Source organism: Synchiropus splendidus, chromosome 8 (genome assembly GCF_027744825.2).
Source record: "Synchiropus splendidus isolate RoL2022-P1 chromosome 8, RoL_Sspl_1.0, whole genome shotgun sequence".
NCBI lineage: Eukaryota > Metazoa > Chordata > Actinopteri > Syngnathiformes > Callionymidae > Synchiropus > Synchiropus splendidus.
In genome coordinates this window covers 16134500-16149223 of record NC_071341.1, presented here as the reverse complement: position 1 = coordinate 16149223, position 14724 = coordinate 16134500, and the positions used below count along the sequence as shown (strand labels likewise).

Here is a 14724-nt window from a genome sequence, read left to right as displayed (position 1 = left end):
TACATCCAGATATACACAGGTGTTGGAGAGATGTGTTGCTGTGGATGTGTGTCTGTGTTACTTCATTTCAATACAAATAGGGCTGTCAATAGATTACAATTTTTAATCTGAATTCATCACACAAGAGCTGAGTTAACTCGGTTAATGGCAAATATCGGGTATCGTGGACAAATGCATCTCACGTGGATAAGAATTAAGTGAAAAGAATTTGTTTTGTAGTGCTTCCATCGGGAATCCCCATCAGCCGGAAGCACCGTCACTCTCATCGAACCCCGTTTCAGCACCCACACACTGTAAATGTGCTGCCCCTCACTCTGTAAACGTCGGCAGGAATCGATGGAGGCTTCAGGGTGGCCGACCTCAGCACTTAACTGAGAGTGTTTGTTGTTAACCAATAAAAACTGCATTAAAGTCAACCTGAATTACGAGGTTTTGAAAGGATATAGAGAAAGGCAATGTAAAAATGACTTTCTCCTCCACTGTTGCAGACCGGTGAAGAAATCCTCCCTTGTTATTTTCCGTGGTAATGTCTGGAAAATGTTAACTTGCCGTGTTGTCATTATTGAGTCACAATGATAGTACAGTAATCTAATACATGTGTCTGATATTTTGGAAGAGACAGTGGTAAAGATGATGAGCCCTCACCACGGACCTCTGCCTCAGTCAAAACGCACATCCAATGCTCTGTTTGTTTGTTTTTAAATGCATCCTGCAATCCTTTTCTAATGGCTGAACATTTCTATTTTAGTCTCACAAATTTAAATCAACTTTAGTTTTGTTCATCTGCTTTTTAATTTTGTCTTCTTTTTTATTTAAATGTGTGTTTTACAGATTCATTTGAAGTCTTCATTTGCAATTTAAGCTTTTCTGTTCAGTTATGTTCGTCAAAGGTCAAAAGAGTCTGGAATCAAGGGTGTGGAACAGCCCTCACTTCAAAGTGTTTTAATCTATTTTCCTTTTTGAATATCGTCATATTGTTTTGTGTGGCTTAGAAACAGAATAATTCTCTCACGATGATGCTTCAGACTCAACACCATCAAAAGCTAGTGGCCACCTGTAGCTAATCTGGATGACCAACACATTTTTAATCTTGGGCTGCTCCGGCTATGCAGCGTTACTGAACCATGTCACAAACACATGCATTCATTTTTGACTGTTCCTGAACAAAGTTGCGGGAGACTGGTGGGAGGCTACCTTGGGGCGAAAGACTCCAATAGAAAAATATTAAATCATCTAAACATTAACTTTCAAACCTGTATGTAAATGTATTTTTTTAAATACTAAAAACCGCATTGGCGATTCAGCCAAGTATTTTTAATTTTATTTGGCTTCAGTCAAAAATGTTCTGTTCGTTGCATCCCAACAATTTAGTGTATGTTTTTGCAGAGTGGGAGGAAATCAGAGCCACACAAACAACTGGAGCGCGAAACTGAACACAGAAAGGACCTAGTTCCCTCAACCTGAAATCACACCTAAGGTCTTGCTCTGACTCTCAATTTATTACTTCAAGTTACAGATGAATACATGTATGATGAGGTTGTTCTCTCATTGGCTTCCTGTCTGGGTTGCTGTGCCGTGCTGTCGGGGGGAGCCCTGTCTCGCTTCTGTCTCCACCGTTCCCCACAAAGGTCTCTCCTTTCAACCACCGTGTTTCTGGCTGTAAATCCACGCCACGGTGCCCACATCTATCAGCACACACTTGCGTGGTTGTGTGTCCGCCTGTCAGATCTAATTGTCTCTCCCTCTCTGACCCCGCACATCCACATAGTCAAGATGCTTCACCCGCCAAGTCCAAACATGGCTTGGGGGTAACCCTACCCGCCCCACTAATGCAGGCATCAAATGTGTGTATAGAAGAGATGTGATCCGCACAGGTGCCAGTCCAGTGAGTCAGGTGGGCGATAACCAGCTCCTCAATTTCACCTGCTCCATTAGTTGCAGAGAGATTATCGAATAATCATGGTTTGTTTGTGGAGGACTTACACTGAATTGTGGGGATCAATCCTGAGCTGCTGCTATGAATAAGTCTGTGACCTAAGCTTGATAGCTGCTGAGGTCCGAGAGCTGACTCTCTTTGTGTCACCGTCCCTGTTGCTGTAACTGCAGAGCCTGGTCCTTTGTGTACAGGGTTTGTACAGTATATTCTTCATCTGGGCACTGTGTTTCCCCCCCCAAGTGTCCCGAAACACTCATTGGTTAAACAATGAATAAGCTCCATGTAGGTGTGTGTATTTGCAGTTATCTTCACAGTGACACTGCCCTCCTGCCCTGGATAGATGGGACAGGATCAAGCCCCCTTTTTAGTGAAAAAAAGGGGTAATGATTGACCATATTGTGAAGGTGTGTCTCCTGTGTTGTTAAAATTCATTTGTTAACCCTGTTGCACTGTTGAGACTTTGTTTTGCAACCTTGTATTTAAAACTGACGTCACTGGTTTAGACATTGCATTTCTCCACCTCATGAGACTTGCGTCAGGCTGGAGAAACACCTCTGTCCACACTTGAGTTGTCAAGTGCTAATGCTCGGGGAAGGTGAGAAGGCCATTTTGTTCCATTTTCTGTTGTGTAAAGGAGAGAACACGAGGATCAGCCGTGCACTCTGGTCGAGGGGAGAAAGATGATCGTCCGGTCACAGGAAGAAGGGTGGCCCAGCCATGAAAACACTCCAGGCTTGTGGATACAGGACCCGATAGGATTGTTACGAGGGCACACCGCTCAGCTTCACTTTCCCTGTTGTGGCATGCAAAGCTCTACTTGACAGCTGCATAAAAGTGTAAACTTCATATGCACCCATTATGATGCAGCAAATAAAGTGGAACGGGTCAATCAGAAGGAGCGAGTGACTGTGTGAAGTACCCACATCCAAGAGAGGAGCATTAGTCATGTTAAAGTGATGAATCCACTTGTATAATGAGAGAGAGGCCAGAGCAGCTGAGAATGTCGACTGTCGGCTGTGGGGTCTGACTGGGCAGGGGGGTGTTTATGGCTGTATTTACGTCGGCCGCTGCTGGTTCCAGACAACGATGAGGACCAGAAGCAAATCGCTGGCTGTTTTCAATCTGTGTCAGGAGTTGTTGTGATGACTGTGTGCTATTGATTCGATTAAAAGTTTCTGTGTGGAATCTCTAGCGCTACAGCAAAGAGTGAGAGAGGATGTTTTCTGTGGGAGCTCTGACACTCACTTAAGTGATGTGGCAGGTGGATGATCAAGATAGGCGGAGGTGGACGACTTGTTGTGACCAACCTGAAAAAAAGCCTTCTCAAGGGCACCATCAGTATTGCAGTTGACTGGTACTTCTCGATTTAGCCAGACCGTATTAAACGACTTTGTGAGGCGAACACAGATGATAGCAGGATTCTGGGTGCAAGACAGGCCTGTTGCTATTTTCATGCTGACATTCCTGCACCAATGAAAGCATAATTATAACACAAGCAAGGGTTTGTGCTCGAACTAGGTGCCATTTTCTGATGTCCAAGTGTCTTTACTTGACTTGAAATCATCAGTTTATAATGTCTATTTTCCACTGGACCTACTCCCTAAGTCAACGGTGTCGAACCTGAGAACAGTCAAGGGCCGAACAATATTTTGTCAAATATTCTTTTCTCCTTTTTTAGCTATTATTGTGTTAACAGTTAAAAGATGATAAATGGTCTTTGTGTTTTGGCTGCAGGATGACCAGGTGGTTCTGCAGTGCACCGCCTCCGTCCTGAAGGAGCAGCAGATCAAACTGTGTCTCTCCTGTGAAGGTTTTGGGAACCGACTCTGCTTCCTGGAGACGACGTCCAACGCTCAGGTGAGGAGCTACAGATTGCCAGATGACTGTCTTTGTGATGTAAAGTTTCCTGGAATGGAAGTAGATAAATATAAATGGCTGAGTCCTTCATTTCTGGGCGTTCACAGAAGGTTCCCCCGGATCTGGCGATATGCAACTTCATCCTGGAACAGTCGCTGTCGGTGCGAGCGCTGCAGGAGATGCTGGCCAACACTGTGGAGATGACCGAGGTGAGACACCCAGGCTCACGCGGAGCTCTTAGTTCTGGATGAGGGAAGCTGTATGTTACGACGAAAATGAAAAAAGGAAAGTAAAATAATAAAATTAATTAGGGAATTAAAAATATATGTTTTATCTAACTTGATTAAAAGACTAGAAAAAGAAGCCGCCGGATCATATCTGAAAGATATGAAAGATATGAAAAATGATCATCATCTTCATTCAAAGACATCAAAAGTCAATTCAAGCTACTAAAATGGTTATAAAAATCATGCCCTGAAACAACTCCAGTAAAAGGTTCTGTGATCTTAAAAGGCAGGAAAGAAACTCAGTGGTTAAAGAAGTTTAATATGAAACTAAGAACTTGTTCCATCCTCAAACATCTACATGTTGACAACATCATCCACCCAAACTCTGGAAGCTGTGGTCTGTCAGGTTCTGTCCACTGAAGGTTGGTCTTATTTTTATGTATGTTCTTGACCACTCCTCCCCCTCTATGCTTTCTAACAAGCAGACAGTTGATCTGGACAAATGGGTACGTTTGTTATCAGTTCTTTATCCTGTGGTGTGTTTGAAGTCTTTGTTCCTCGTTGTTTCTGTCCCAACTCTGTCTGTGTTCAAGCCCCAGGTTTCGTCTCATCCCTCAAGCTTAAAATCACATTATCATGGAATTGAACTTGAGCTGCACTTAATGGTTTTCTCTATTAGAACCCATTAACGCAGCAGATTATAGAAGGTCCTCACCCTGGTTGGACTGAGTGGATGAAGGAGGATTTTGAATGCTCACAGTAGGATGAGAATAGCATGGCACGTAGCCCACCCACATCTAGCAGAGTGACGGTGTTGAGGAGAAACTGGAGACTCTCTCGACTTCACACTCTGGAAGTGGTGCACCTGTCCTGGTAGAGACTGCTTAGGTGGATCAGAGATAATAATGTCATCCCAAAGGATTTTTGAAGCTTAACCCTCTAGATGAAGGAATAAATATTTTTTTTGTTTAGCTGAATTCATCCTTGTCTAAGTTGTGTTCATGGACCGTAGGCAAAACCTAGTGCGGAAATGAGAAGTCAAACATGAGTAAAAAGTTGGTCTATATATAATAATATCCGTATACAAAAGGTCAAAAACAGGACATTGTGACCAGAGGTGAACTCACACTTGTACCTCTGCATGAAACCAGCATGAGGTCAGAAAACAGGCTTGCTGAAGAAGAGTGCTGGGGTCACCGGGTAAGATACTTAAACTACTAGAATCCACCAGTCAAGCGGGACATTGATTGGTCTGATCACCTCCAGCCAGCCAGACAAGGAAAATAAAAAACTAGAAAAGTAAAAACTAATAATAGATCTAGAAACAGCAAGAATCATTCAGTGTTTTGTTCAGGACTCAGTTCAATCAGTGTTGTGAGATGAACTTGTGTCTTATTTAAATTGTTTTCGTCAGTCAAACAGCCTTCTGTCACCTATGTCTGACCTCAGTTCAGTATGATGCATGACTGATCTCTTACTCACTTGCAGTCGTCTCAAGGTGGAGGCCATCGCACGCTGCTGTATGGCCACGCCATCCTGCTGAGGCACAGCCACTCGGGCATGGTGAGGCCTCTTTGTCTACAGGCCGATGAGCTTGTGGGTTTTAATCGCCACATCTTCACCTTCTAGTACCTGAGCTGTCTGACGACATCCCGCTCACTCACAGACAAGCTGGCCTTCGACGTGGGTTTACAAGAAGACTCCACCGGTAAGAAAAGGACGTTTTGTCACTCTCGTCCAGCTGTACTCATTGACAACCTGTCCCCTTTTAATGCTTCATTGATGGGACTGCTGTGACCAGGTCATCTAAGAGCTGTTTGCTCTTCTCTCCCTGAGTAGGTGAGGCTTGCTGGTGGACTATTCATCCAGCCTCCAAGCAGCGGTCGGAAGGTGAAAAGGTCAGAGTGGGGGATGACCTCATCCTTGTCAGCGTGTCCTCTGAGAGATACCTGGTGAGAAACATTATTTTCTTCCTCATGGATCTTATTTATTTGCTGCTCAACTTGAACTTGTGATGTCGTGATCTTAATTCACAGTGTGTTCTGGACGGTCCCTGTTGTCATTAACTGACCTGTTCTGGTTCATCTTTAGCACTTGTCTTACGCCAGCGGAGACCTGATGGTGGATGCTTCCTTCATGCAAACCCTCTGGAACATGAATCCCATTAGTTCCGGCTGTGAACTGGCTGAAGGTATGAGAACTAGCATAACAGTAGGAACAAAAATCAAAATTGATTTAAACCTTCTATTTAAAGCTTTGATTGTTGCAATGCATTATGAGATTCCATTTGTCTTTTCTCTTCAATCAGGCTTTCTAACTGGAGGTCACGTTCTCCGTCTGTTTCACGGTCACATGGACGAGTGTCTGGCCATCGCAACGCCCGAGGAAGGAGAGGAGAAGCGCAGGTGTGGATGAGTCTTAGAGCAACTTGATTTCCCTTTTGTTCGATTCCTACATGGATGTGTCTGTCTGTTGCAGGGTGGCTCACTATGAAGGTGGAGCTGTGTGCAGCCAAGCCCGCTCCCTCTGGAGGCTGGAGCCTCTCCGAATCAGGTAGTCCCATGCGCAACACAGGCGAGGATCAGCTGGCTTCTTATAATATCACTTCCACTGGTTTCACATTTTTCATATTATCAATACACCACCCTTTAACTTCTCAGACGTTACTTTAGGTGACACACATGGAGGAAGGTGATGGGTAGTGTTTTGTTGACTTCTTCTTATTTCTGGCTGCAGTTGGAGTGGCAGCCATATGAAATGGGGTCAGTCTTTCCGCATTCGACACATCACCACAGGCCGGTACCTGTGTCTGGATGAGGAGAAAGGTCTGCTGGTGGTCGACCCGGAGAAGGCCAACACCAAACTGTCAGCCTTTTGCTTCCGTGCAACAAAGGTCAGATTTAACTTCAGCAGAGAATGTTAGTCTTCTGTGATGCTGACCTCATTTCTGGGTCTGGCTGAGCAGGATAAGGTGGAGGTGGCTCAGAAGCGTGACGTGGAGGGGATGGGAATACCTGAGATCAAGTATGGGGAGTCCATGTGCTTTGTCCAGCACGTGTCCACTGGACTGTGGCTGACATACGCAGCTCTGGACGCAAAAGCTGCTCGTCTGGGAATGATGAAGAGAAAGGTAGGATTCTGTGGGGAAATCTTTGCTGACAACCACTATAAAAATTTGATCTGTGCCTGCAGGTTATCCTGCACCAGGAGGGTCACATGGATGACGCCCTGACTGTCTCACGCTCTCAGACTGAGGAGTCTCAGGCTGCTCGAATGATCTACAGCACCATGGGCCTGTTCAGACAGTTCAACCAGTGAGTCCACAGCAGAGAAATAAAATATTTATTGCAATCTCGCTTCACATTTTATATGATTCAAAGTGAGCCACATCACTCACTCTCATCAAGCTATAAACTCCTCTCTCGAACAAGTCCAGGTGTGCTGTGGTTTCCCACCTTGATTACCTGTCTTCTCTCAGGGGTCTGGACTCCCTGAGTGGGAAGAGCAAGCAACCTTCAGCCACGCCGCTTCCTCTGGAGGGCGTCATCCTTTCTCTCCAGGATCTCATCTTCTACTTCCGCCCTCCGGAAGAAGAGCTAGAGCATGAGGAGAAGCAGACCAAGCTCCGCTCACTGCGCAACAGACAGAACCTTTTCCAAGAGGAGGTACTTTAACTTGCCGCCTCCACACAACCCAAGCCTCAGTGACTGATGCTGAAGTTGTTGTCCAGGGAATGATCACCATCGTCCTGGAATGCATCGATCGCTTGAATGTGTACAACACCGCCGCTCACTTCTCTGAGTTTGCTGGAGAAGAAGCTGCTGAGTCCTGGAAGGAGATTGTCAATCTTCTTTACGAGCTGCTGGGTAGGAAAAATCACGTCACCCGACCGCCTGAGGTTTGAACTTTAATAATAAACAGCACATCTGTCTCCAATGTGAAGCCTCACTCATTAGAGGAAACAGATCCAACTGCGCCTTGTTCTGTGATAACCTGGACTGGCTGGTCAGCAAGCTGGACCGTCTTGAGGCCTCCTCAGGTACATCACAGCTCCATTTTCTACGCTTCTTTACTGAACTTTTTTTCATGGAATGTTTTTGCAAGTAACGCAACTCTGTTTATCCAGGTATTCTGGAGGTGTTATACTGTGTTCTCATCGAGAGCCCTGAAGTTCTAAACATCATTCAGGAGAACCACATTAAATCCATCATCTCTCTACTGGACAAGCACGGCAGGAACCACAAGGTCTGTCTCAACCTCTGCTCTCCACTTCTTGCTAGTCCTTATAAAAGTATTGCTTGGAATTTCAGTTATTTTGTCGCAACATGTGATCAGCTGTATTGAGTTAACATGTGAAAAAATGTTTTATTGGATTAGTATTTCTGACTGTTAAAACTCTCCTTCAGGTTCTGGACGTCCTTCGCTCTCTCTGTGTGTGTAACGGTGTCGCTGTAAGGTCCAATCAGAACCTCATCACTGAGAACCTTCTCCCTGGACGAGACCTACTGCTGCAGACCAACATTGTCAACTATGTGACAAGGTACTTTCTTTTTTTAACTCTCTAAATGACGTCACCATGGACGTGATTGTCTGCATATTTGTGCCACCAGTTTGAGGCCAAACATCTTCCTTGGAACCTGTGAGGGCTCGACGCAGTACAAGAAGTGGTACTACGAGATGATGGTGGACTACGTGGAGCCTTTCGTGACTGCGCAGGCCTCTCATTTGCGCGTGGGCTGGGCTATGACCGAGGGCTACAGCCCCTACCCGGGTGGAGGAGAGGGCTGGGGAGGCAACGGCGTGGGAGACGACCTCTACTCTTACGGTTACGATGGTCTGCACTTATGGTCCGGTACGCATTCTCCTCTAAAATATTGAAAACGTTGCCCGCACAGTGCCGTAATGGTTAATGCTGCAGCAGCACAGCAAAAAGGTTGCTGGTTTGAATGAGGCAGCTCTGAGTTTGGAGTGATCCTGGCTTCTGTCTTTGTATGTTCTCTGTGTGTTATGAGGGTTTCATCCCACTGTCCAAGTGGTGTAATGTATTGGTGACTCTACATAGTCCCAAGGTGCGAATGTATGTGAGTGGTTGTCTGTGTATAAGTCAGGCTGACCTGTCCCAGGTAGCTGGCTTAGAATCCAGCCTCTGCCTCTGTCTAACTGGGAAAATGAATGAATATTCTGTAAGGTTAGCACCTGTGCTTCTTATTCTAATCATACCAGACCAATCTGTCTGGTAGGTACTTTGGCGCGACAGGTGGCCTCCCCGAACGCTCACACTCTGGCTGCGGACGATGTGGTCAGCTGCTGTCTGGATCTGAGTGTGCCCAGTATCTCCTTCCGCATCAACGGCCACCCGGTTCAGGGCATGTTTGAGAACTTCAATGTGGACGGCCTCTTCTTTCCCGTCATCAGCTTCTCTGCCGGTGTCAAGTATGTCCGGAAAATTGTTCCCCTCATTTCTGTAGCGGGGAAAACTTGCCAGCTAATGCTGATTGTGTGTTGCCAGAGCTCGGTTCCTCCTCGGCGGTCGTCATGGGGACTTCAAATTCATGCCACCACCAGGCTATGCTCCGTGCTACGAGGCCTTGCTGCCCCGCGAAAGGATGCGGATCGAACCCATCAAAGAGTACAAGCACGACTTCAACGGTGTGCGAAACCTGCTGGGGCCCACTCTGTCCCTCACCCACACCTCTTTCACACCCTGCCCTGTAGACACTGTGCAGGTAACACAGCAGACAAAATGTTCAAATTAACATGCTCATGTGAAAGAATCCACTGCATGTTGCGGCTAGATCGTGCTGCCACCACACTTGGAGCGAATCCGGGAGAAGCTGGCGGAGAACATTCACGAGCTCTGGGCGATCACAAGGATCGAGCAGGGATGGACGTATGGCACCGTGAGTTCTCACTTGTTGACTATTTTTAGAAACATTTCTCCTATATCTGACGGTGTGTAGAATGTATTTTGCTTAGATGAGGTGAGGGGAGGAGTCTCCAGGGACCATAATGTTTTCTGATGATGTAGTCATCTTTAGTGAGAGAAAGGAGAAGCAGCTGGCAATTAGGGAACTGAAAGTCATTGGAAGCAAGGCAGGATAGTTGCATGTGTGTGTGAGGGATGTTGGAGGAGTGAAGATGGGTGAGTGGAGGTGGTGAAAACAGGTCAACAAGTATTTTGTTAAATCATCAAAGCAATAGACTGAGATGGAGGTGGTGAAAAACAATGCAGCACTCCTATGACATCAGAGCAATGAGTGAATGGGTTTTACATGTTTTGAGGCTGTGGAACTTAGAAGAGCCAGAGATGTAGCTACAGTAGGTGTGGCTAGGAGAATGTTAAAGATGGCTTAACATGTAGTAAAGTACGACCTTACCTGCTGCGGTGTTTTCCACAGTTCAGAGATGACAACAAAAAACTTCACCCATGCTTGGTGGACTTCCAGAGTCTCCCTGAGCCAGAGAGAAACTACAATCTGCAGATGTCTGGAGAGACTCTCAAGTAAGCCCTGATGTTTGATCGTCTGTGGTTAGAATGGAAATTGCTGATTCTCTCCTCACAAAGGACCCTCCTGGCTTTGGGCTGCCATGTTGGCATGGGGGATGAGAAGGCTGAGGAGAATCTCAAGAAGATCAAGCTGCCAAAGACGTAGGAGTGAATTAAAGTAAATTCTCTACACATGCTGGTGTCTAGAAGTGAAATGGATTTCTGTCTTTTCAAGCTACGTGATGAGTAACGGCTACAAGCCCGCCCCCCTTGACCTCAGCCATGTCAAACTGACACCCAACCAGAACCAGCTGGTGGAGAAGTTGGCGGAGAATGGGCACAATGTTTGGGCAAGGGACCGAGTTCGACAAGGGTGGACATACAGTATTGTGCAGGTAACCTGACTATCAACAAGTTCATATTGGTTCTCGATATGTTTTTAACATGACTTCGTTTCAGGACATCTTGAACAAGCGTAACCCTCGTCTGGTCCCTTACAACCTGCTGGACGAGAGAACCAAGAAAACCAACAGGGACAGTGTCAACAACGCTGTCCGTACTCTCATTGGCTACGGCTACAACATTGAACCTCCAGATCAGGAGAGCAGTAAGTCTACTTGTGCTGTGTCAGTCAACATGATCTTGGTGATGATGAACTGTTGCCTCCTCTCTGTCTACAGCGAGTCACGGTCTAGAGAACGTCCGTGGTGACAAAGTCCGGCTCTTCAGAGCTGAGAAGTCGTACGCTGTGACTCAGGGAAAGTGGTACTTTGAGTTTGAGGCTGTGACCACAGGAGAGATGAGAGTGGGCTGGGCTCGTCCCAACGTCCGCGCCAACACTGAGCTGGGAGCGGACGAACTGGCCTACATTTTCAATGGCAACAAGGTCAGTCGGGTGGTGGGACTGGCGACAATGTGGAAAATTACCCGAAGCTGAGCGGTTGATGCAGAAAGAAGGGACTTCACTTTATGAGGAGAAGCTGACGTGTTATGTAGCAGAGTCTGTGGTGAAGGAGGGCGGCTTATCTTTTGTGAACACGCTACAGGGAAGCTTTATGGATAAATTATCCTCCAAATGAAATAGAAAATTAAGCATGTGGCTCATTTGTCATTCTACACTGAACATGCTACAATATGTTTGCGTGATGCTGACAGTCTTCTGCCTGTTCTGCCAGGCTCAACGATGGCACGTCGGCAACGAGCCCTTCGGTCGGCAGTGGCAGTCCGGCGACGTTGTTGGTTGCATGATCGACCTCACAGAGATGAACATCATGTTCACCCTCAACGGGGAAATGCTGATCAGTGACTCCGGCTCAGAAATGGCGTTCAAAGATATTGAGATTGGAGAAGGTGAGATGATCAGTCACACAATCCTGGAGAGTGAGAGTTAACAACAACCTTGTGGCGTGGATTCCTTCTTGGGCAGGTTTCATCCCGGTGTGCACCCTGGGTCTGTCTCAGGTGGGGAGGATCAACCTGGGCCGCAACGTGAGTAGCCTGCGCTACTTCGCCATATGTGGCCTTCAAGAAGGATTTGAACCGTTCGCTATAAACATGAAGCGAGACATCACTATGTGGTTCAGTAAGAGTTTGCCACAGTTTATACCTGTGCCCACCGATCACAACCACATTGAGGTAAGTGACAGACCAACTAAACTGTCGAGACAACTCGTTTGTATTTCAACCGGTTCACTTCCTCTCAGGTTTCCCGTGTTGATGGGACAGTAGACAGCGCCCCCTGTCTGAAGCTGACCCACAAAACATTTGGCTCTCAGAACGCCAACACAGACATGATGTTCCTGAGGCTCAGCATGCCCATCCAGTTCCATGAAAACTTCAAGATCCAGGCCGGCACCACCCCCCTCACCCGGGCCCTCACTATACCCGAGGACGAGGTGGTGGTCGTGGAGCCTGACTCTGAGTTTGAGGTCCTGAAGAAGTCTGCCAGCCGAAAGGAGCAGGAGGAGGACAAGAAAGAGCCGTCGGTGGCGAAGGAGTTGTCTGTGGAGAACGAGAAGGACACAGTGTCAGAGAAGGGAAAGAAACGAGGGTGAGTTCAAAGATAATGGTTTTTTTTCAATAAACAACTGAAATAGACATTAATTAATAATGCTCAGATTTATATCAACATATTACCATCCAAAAAGAATCATAATGACTGCCATACGTTGAAACGTTGTCTATGTTTAGGTTTTTCTCTAAAGCCAAAAAAGCAGCCATGACACCTCTGGCTCCGCCTCCTCCTCCAACTGTCCCACGTTTAGTTGAAGATGTGGTTCCGGATGACCGAGATGACCCTGAGATCATCCTGAACACCACAACGGTGAGCCGAACCAAAGCTGTCTTGTCCTCTCAGTTGATGGGTTGTTTTTTAAACATCTAAAACTTCGTCCTTCAGTACTACTACTCGGTGAGGATCTTTGCCGGTCAGGAGCCATCCGGTGTCTGGATCGGCTGGGTGACACCGGACTATCACCAATACGACCCAAACTTTGACCTCTCAAAAGTGCGCTGTGTCACGGTGACAGTGGGAGACGACAGAGGAAACATCCACGATAGGTGAGTGTTTACCTTGGTCCTCCCTGAGCATCGACTTCAGAGCTGTCTCTGTGTTTGTCCCTGCAGCATGAAGCACAGCAACTGCTACATGGTTTGGGGTGGTGACTTGGTCAGCAATCAGCAGACCCGCTTCAGCCAGGAGGACATGGTGGTGGGATGTCTGGTGGACCTAGCAACTGGTCTCATGACCTTCACGGCAAATGGGAAGGAGATCAACACCTTCTATCAGGTCTGAGCCAGCATTTAGAGTGTTAAACTACTGTAGTTCTTTGAAGAATTAAAAGTCTTCCTTACAGGTGGAGCCCAACACCAAGCTGTTCCCAGCCGTCTTCGTCCAGCCCTCCAGCCAGAACATGGTACAGCTGGAGCTCGGCAAACTCAAGGTGAGAGTCAGTGACTTCCATTTACTGTGAGACCAGTGGAACGCATGGAGAAATTGGGATGGTTTGGACATGTGGAGAGGAGAGGCAGTGTCGGAATGTTGGAGAGGAAGAAGAGGAGGACAACCTGTTAGGGTCATGATTGAGGAGGACATGAATGTGTGACAAGAGGATGATTAAAAAGTGAAGTGGAGGACTTGCTGTGGCAAGAGAAGCAGGTGAAGATGAAGAAGAATGAAATTGGCGAGAATGCTGTAATGAAATCATGCTCCTCGGAAGACCAAAGACAAGATCCCCTGATTTTCTCCTTGCCCTCTCTCTCTCTTTCTTTCTCTGTCTCTTATCTGATCAGAACATCATGCCCATCTCGGCAGCAATGTTCCGCAGTGAGCGCAAGAACCCTGTCCCACAGTGTCCGCCTCGGCTGGATGTCCAGATGCTGACCCCGGTCATCTGGAGCCGCATGCCCAATCACTTCCTCAACCCGGAGGTTGGCAAAGTGAGCGAGAGACTGGGCTGGATGGTGGAGTGCACAGAGCCACTCATCATGATGGCACTGCACATCCCTGAGGAGAACAGGTCAGTGACCCAGTCTCTTCGTGGTGATATATACAAAGGACAGGTTTACAGGTTCATGCTGTTCTCAGGTGCATCGACATCCTGGAGCTGTCCGAGCGTCAGGACCTGATGAAGTTCCACTTCCACACGTTGATGCTGTACTGCGCCGTCTGTGCTCTGGGCAACAACCGTGTCGCTCACGCGCTCTGCAGCCATGTGGATGAGTCTCAGCTCTTCTACGCAACTGAGAACACCTACCTGCCTGGACCTCTGCGGGGGGGCTACTACGACCTCCTCATCAGCATCCACCTGGAGTCGGCCAAGCGGGCCCGACTCGGAACCAACAGAGAGTTCATCGTACCCATGACGGAGGAAACGCTCAGCATCCATCTCTACCCTGATGTGAAGAAGGCCCACGCCCTTCCTGGCGTCGGCCTCACCACCTGTCTGCGGCCCAAACTCCACTTCTCCTCCATCAACTTTGTGGGCACTGATCCAGATCTATACACCCTCAGTCCTATTTTCCCCCTGCAGGTGAGACTATACTACTGTAACTTCATCAGTGCGGTATTTCACACTTAACTTTCCTCAATATGATGGTGCTCAGCTGGAAAGCTGCCTCTAATTTAAAATGGTCAAATTGACCACTGGCCATCTGTATGTTTTTCTTTTCCCCAACATTGTGTTCTACAATACACAGTCCATTACTCATAACCATAC

At 47.1% G+C, this 14724-nt stretch overlaps 1 protein-coding gene across 8 annotated transcripts in view; it reads left to right on the top strand.

The window, feature by feature from the left end:
- LOC128764251 (ryanodine receptor 1-like) overlaps nt 1-14724 on the top strand; it is a 58820-nt gene that overhangs the window by 10089 nt on the left and 34007 nt on the right. For 6 of the 8 annotated variants that reach the window (XM_053873864.1, XM_053873863.1, XM_053873862.1 and 3 more), the window contains exons 3-37: nt 3671-3793; nt 3901-4002; nt 4506-4526; nt 5509-5583; nt 5650-5728; nt 5860-5972; nt 6112-6211; nt 6329-6425; nt 6499-6573; nt 6757-6913; nt 6986-7150; nt 7213-7334; nt 7499-7685; nt 7751-7886; nt 7964-8059; nt 8147-8265; nt 8427-8560; nt 8631-8872; nt 9261-9453; nt 9530-9746; nt 9816-9920; nt 10419-10522; nt 10586-10669; nt 10743-10902; nt 10967-11114; nt 11188-11393; nt 11683-11857; nt 11934-12142; nt 12211-12557; nt 12698-12830; nt 12906-13066; nt 13133-13295; nt 13363-13449; nt 13799-14025; nt 14094-14538. In XM_053873864.1, the coding sequence (XP_053729839.1) occupies nt 3671-3793; nt 3901-4002; nt 4506-4526; nt 5509-5583; nt 5650-5728; nt 5860-5972; nt 6112-6211; nt 6329-6425; nt 6499-6573; nt 6757-6913; nt 6986-7150; nt 7213-7334; nt 7499-7685; nt 7751-7886; nt 7964-8059; nt 8147-8265; nt 8427-8560; nt 8631-8872; nt 9261-9453; nt 9530-9746; nt 9816-9920; nt 10419-10522; nt 10586-10669; nt 10743-10902; nt 10967-11114; nt 11188-11393; nt 11683-11857; nt 11934-12142; nt 12211-12557; nt 12698-12830; nt 12906-13066; nt 13133-13295; nt 13363-13449; nt 13799-14025; nt 14094-14538 (5307 nt within the window). The remainder of the gene's footprint in view (nt 1-3670; nt 3794-3900; nt 4003-4505; nt 4527-5508; nt 5584-5649; nt 5729-5859; nt 5973-6111; nt 6212-6328; nt 6426-6498; nt 6574-6756; nt 6914-6985; nt 7151-7212; nt 7335-7498; nt 7686-7750; nt 7887-7963; nt 8060-8146; nt 8266-8426; nt 8561-8630; nt 8873-9260; nt 9454-9529; nt 9747-9815; nt 9921-10418; nt 10523-10585; nt 10670-10742; nt 10903-10966; nt 11115-11187; nt 11394-11682; nt 11858-11933; nt 12143-12210; nt 12558-12697; nt 12831-12905; nt 13067-13132; nt 13296-13362; nt 13450-13798; nt 14026-14093; nt 14539-14724) is intronic. The other 2 variants (XM_053873867.1, XM_053873866.1) reach the window with 1 other exon arrangement.